The 5,000-nt window shown below is 37.9% G+C and overlaps 2 protein-coding genes across 6 annotated transcripts in view; one reads left to right on the forward strand and one right to left on the reverse strand.

The window, feature by feature from the left end:
- Positions 1-4,652, reverse strand: part of gckr (glucokinase (hexokinase 4) regulator) — a 22,853-nt gene extending 18,201 nt beyond the window's left edge. The window contains exons 1-4 of one of the 4 annotated variants that reach the window (XM_042330233.1): positions 4,446-4,652; positions 3,602-3,661; positions 3,320-3,469; positions 2,996-3,064 (exon numbers count right to left, since the gene is read on the reverse strand). In XM_042330233.1, coding sequence (XP_042186167.1) covers positions 2,996-3,064; positions 3,320-3,469; positions 3,602-3,661; positions 4,446-4,448 — 282 coding nt within the window. In that variant the 5' untranslated portion in view covers positions 4,449-4,652. Of the gene's footprint in view, positions 1-2,995; positions 3,065-3,319; positions 3,470-3,601; positions 3,791-4,445 lie in introns of those variants that run through there. The other 3 variants (XM_042330232.1, XM_042330231.1, XM_042330234.1) reach the window with 3 other exon arrangements.
- A 160-nt stretch (positions 4,653-4,812) lies between these two features.
- LOC112239014 (fibronectin type III domain-containing protein 4-like) overlaps positions 4,813-5,000 on the forward strand; it is a 21,648-nt gene continuing 21,460 nt past the window's right edge. For both annotated transcript variants that reach the window (XM_042330235.1, XM_042330236.1), the window contains exon 1: positions 4,813-4,936. The gene's annotated coding sequence lies outside the window, so the exon portion shown is untranslated. The remainder of the gene's footprint in view (positions 4,937-5,000) is intronic.

Genomic DNA, 5,000 nt, shown 5'->3' on the forward strand with positions numbered 1-5,000 from the left:
GTATAGAATGTGTCTGTATGTGTATAGAATGTGTCTGTATGTGTATAGAATGTGTCTGTATGTGTATAGAATGTGTCTGTATGTGTATAGAATGTGTCTGTATGTGTATAGAATGTGTTTGTATGTGTATAGAATGTGTCTGTATGTGTATAGAATGTATCTGTATGTGTATAGAATGTGTCTGTATGTGTATAGAATGTGTCTGTATGTCTATAGAATGTGTCTGTATGTGTATAGAATGTGTCTGTATGTGTATAGAATGTGTCTGTATGTGTATAGAATGTGTCTGTATGTGTATAGAATGTGTCTGTATGTGTATAGAATGTGTTTCTACATGTATAGAATGTGTCTATATGTGTATAGAATGTGTTTGTATGTGTATAGAATGTGTCTATATGTGTATAGAATGTGTCTGTATGTGTATAGAATGTGTTTGTATGTGTATAGAATGTGTCTATATGTGTATAGAATGTGTCTGTATGTATATAGAATGTGTCTGTATGTGTATAGAATGTGTTTGTATGTGTATAGAATGTGTCTATATGTGTATAGAATGTGTCTGTATGTATATAGAATGTGTCTGTATGTGTATAGAATGTGTCTGTATGTATATAGAATGTGTCTATATGTGTATAGAATGTGTTTGTATGTGTATAGAATGTGTTTCTACATGTATAGAATGCGTCTGTATGTGTATAGAATGTGTCTGTATGTATATAGAATGTGTCTATATGTGTATAGAATGTGTTTGTATGTGTATAGAATGTGTCTATATGTGTATAGAATGTGTTTGTATGTGTATAGAATGTGTCTATATGTGTATAGAATGTGTCTGTATGTGTATAGAATGTGTTTGTATGTGTATAGAATGTGTCTATATGTGTATAGAATGTGTCTATATGTGTATAGAATGTGTCTGTATGTATATAGAATGTGTCTGTATGTGTATAGAATGTGTCTGTATGTATATAGAATGTGTCTATATGTGTATAGAATGTGTCTGTATGTGTATAGAATGTGTCTGTATGTGTATAGAATGTGTTTGTATGTGTATAGAATGTGTCTGTATGTATATAGAATGTGTCTATATGTGTATAGAATGTGTCTGTATGTATATAGAATGTGTCTGTATGTGTATAGAATGTGTCTGTATGTATATAGAATGTGTCTGTATGTGTATAGAATGTGTTTGTATGTGTATAGAATGTGTCTATATGTGTATAGAATGTGTCTATATGTGTATAGAATGTGTCTGTATGTATATAGAATGTGTCTGTATGTGTATAGAATGTGTCTGTATGTATATAGAATGTGTCTATATGTGTATAGAATGTGTCTGTATGTGTATAGAATGTGTCTGTATGTGTATAGAATGTGTCTGTATGTATATAGAATGTGTCTGTATGTGTATAGAATGTGTTTGTATGTGTATAGAATGTGTCTGTATGTATATAGAATGTGTCTATATGTGTATAGAATGTGTCTGTATGTATATAGAATGTGTCTGTATGTGTATAGAATGTGTCTATATGTGTATAGAATGTGTTTCTACATGTATAGAATGTGTCTATATGTGTATAGAATGTGTCTGTATCTATATATAGAATGTGTCTGTATGTGTATAGAATGTGTCTGTATGTATATAGAATGTGTCTGTATGTGTATAGAATGTGTTTGTATGTGTATAGAATGTGTTTCTACATGTATAGAATGTGTCTATATGTGTATAGAATGTGTCTGTATGTGTATAGAATGTGTCTGTATGTGTATAGAATGTCTGTATGTGTATAGAATGTATCTGTATGTGTATAGAATGTGTTTCTACATGTATAGAATGTGTCTGTATGTGTATAGAATGTATCTGTATGTGTATAGAGTGTGTCTGTATGTGTATAGAATGTCTGTATGTGTATAGAATGTATCTGTATGTGTATAGAATGTATCTGTATGTGTATAGAATGTATCTGTATGTGTATAGAATGTGTCTGTACGTGTATAGAATGTGTCTGTATGTGTATAGAATGTATCTGTATGTGTATAGAATGTATCTGTATGTGTATAGAATGTGTCTGTATGTGTATAGAATGTGTTTCTACATGTATAGAATGTGTCTATATGTGTATAGAATGTGTCTGTATGTATATAGAATGTGTCTGTATGTGTATAGAATGTGTCTGTATGTATATAGAATGTGTCTGTATGTGTATAGAATGTGTCTATATGTGTATAGAATGTGTCTATATGTGTATAGAATGTGTTTCTACATGTATAGAATGTGTCTATATGTGTATAGAATGTGTCTGTATGTGTATAGAATGTGTCTGTATGTATATAGAATGTGTCTGTATGTGTATAGAATGTGTTTGTATGTGTATAGAATGTGTCTGTATGTGTATAGAATGTGTCTATATGTGTATAGAATGTGTCTGTATGTATATAGAATGTGTCTGTATGTGTATAGAATGTGTCTGTATGTATATAGAATGTGTCTGTATGTGTATAGAATGTGTTTGTATGTGTATAGAATGTGTTTCTACATGCATAGAATGTGTCTATATGTGTATAGAATGTGTCTGTATGTGTATAGAATGTGTCTGTATGTGTATAGAATGTCTGTATGTGTAGAATGTATCTGTATGTGTATAGAATGTGTTTCTACATGTATAGAATGTGTCTGTATGTGTATAGAATGTATCTGTATGTGTATAGAGTGTGTCTGTATGTGTATAGAATGTCTGTATGTGTATAGAATGTATCTGTATGTCTGTATGTGTATAGAATGTATCTGTATGTGTATAGAATGTGTCTATATGTGTATAGAATGTGTCTATATGTGTATAGAATGTATCTATATGTGTATAGAATGTCTGTATGTGTATAGAATGTATCTGTATGTGTATAGAATGTATCTGTATGTGTATAGAATGTGTCTGTACGTGTATAGAATGTGTCTATACGTGTATAGAATGTGTCTTTACAGAGAAGAATGTTTCACCCTGAGAATTTGCTCCACCGTCCTGGCCACCTCCAGCATGGTCAACACCACACTGTCACTGAACAGCCTCTGAAACACACACACACACACACACACACACACACACACACACACACACACACACACACACACACACACACACACAAACCACTGTCACTGACCAAGAACATTGAATTCTTCCCCAATCCCAAAATGGTGTGATGTGTCTATCAAGGTGAGTGTGTTGCAAAGGTCCAAAAATGTATGTCAAGGGTGGATGACTGTTCTTTCCCAGACCTTTCATCTACCTGACCCCTCTCTGACCTCTAACCTCTGACCCCTGACCTGGTAGCTGGTTCCTGTGTCCTTTTGGAACATCTGTGCGTCGCAGGCTGCCAGCAGACGGACAATATGATTGGGCGAGGACTTGTCGATGTCACGAGTCAGGGGGTTGGACTTCTCCGACACAGGAAACCATGGCTCGTAATCTGGCGACTGACACAGAAGCATCATGGGAGTTGGAGTCCAGACAGAGCGATCTGTGGCTAAAATGGTACCCTACATTTTGACCAGAGCCCCTTGTGGATAACCATAACACTCTGTGCCACTTCTCTCCAGATCTCTTACCTCCCACTTGCACGTGTCGGAGATCTCACTGAAGTCCCTTTTCTCCATTGTTAAAGAACGCTGTAGGTCAGAAGAAAAATAGATATTCCTGTGTTCTAAATGCTTGTCAGGCTGTCTCTTTTGTTCTCTCTCTCTGTCTCTCTCTCTCTCTGTCTCTCTCTCTGTCTCTCTCTCTCTCTGTCTCTCTCTCTCTCTCTCTCTCTCTCTCTCTCTCTCTCTCTCTCTCTCTCTCTCTCTCTCTCTCTCTCTCTCTCTCTCTCTCTCTCTCTCTCTCTCTCTCTCTCTCTCTCTCTCTCTCTCTCTCTCTCTCTCTCTCTCTCTCTCTCTCTCTCTCTCTTTCTCTCTCTCTCTCTCTCTCTCTCTCTCTCTCTCTCTCTCTCTCTCTCTCTCTCTCTCTCTCTCTCTCTCTCTCTCTGTCTCTCTCTCTCTCTCCCTCTCTCCCTCTCTCTGCTCTGACACACACAGCAACGCTAAACATAAGCCATGGACGAAGGTCTCTCTCTTGCTCCACTAAGTGACCTTTGAGACATGCAGATATCAAACAGTCCGAGACAAAGTTTATTGTGCTCTCCACACACACACACACACACACACACACACACACACACACACACACACACACACACACACACACACACACACACACACACACACACACACACACACACACGTCAATGATTAGTATATTATATTTTTTTACTCATGTGATCTGACAAAATAGGCCATTCCAAAACCATATAGATATATTTATATGTGGCTCTGGGTCCATCATCCACACGCCTGCTCACTCTCTGCAGAGGAATCAGGTCTGATTCATGAGAGAGAGTGAGAGAGAGAGATTTACCATTGTGCGTGCAAGATTCAACAAACCGGGCAGTAGATAAAATAAATATTCGCGTGCCAGGGTGTCTCCTGGGACTCGCAGAAGAACACGCTGTCAGTAGGATGCCTCGGATCCTCTCGTGCTATGCAGGCTGAACGGTAAACTGCCAAACCCTGGCGACAGACGACAAGACATCTCCTCCTCCTCCCTTCCTCTTCTTTATTCCTTTACCTCTCCCCTCCTTTCTGTCTGTGAACTGGTGAACGTGTACAGGCTAGTGGGCGCTGGCCGTAGATCTGAAACGCCCAACGGGAGCAACAGCTGTCTCTGTTTCTCTCCTCCTCTCTCTTCCCACTCTCCTCTTTTCCTTCCATTTACATCCTCTCAAAAAATAGCAACAGCTGTTTGAGTCGGCTTATAGAAGCAACATCGTGGATGTGAACATCGTTCACCGTCGGATATCGAGCTGTTTGTCCCCATAGTGGACCACTGACCGGGATCGATTCATAACCGTGAGTCCTTCAAGTGCGGGTGGAAACCAACATTCCTGTAACAGCAATGCTTTTCCCCTCCAGG

Source organism: Oncorhynchus tshawytscha, linkage group LG11, assembly GCF_018296145.1.
Source record: "Oncorhynchus tshawytscha isolate Ot180627B linkage group LG11, Otsh_v2.0, whole genome shotgun sequence".
NCBI lineage: Eukaryota > Metazoa > Chordata > Actinopteri > Salmoniformes > Salmonidae > Oncorhynchus > Oncorhynchus tshawytscha.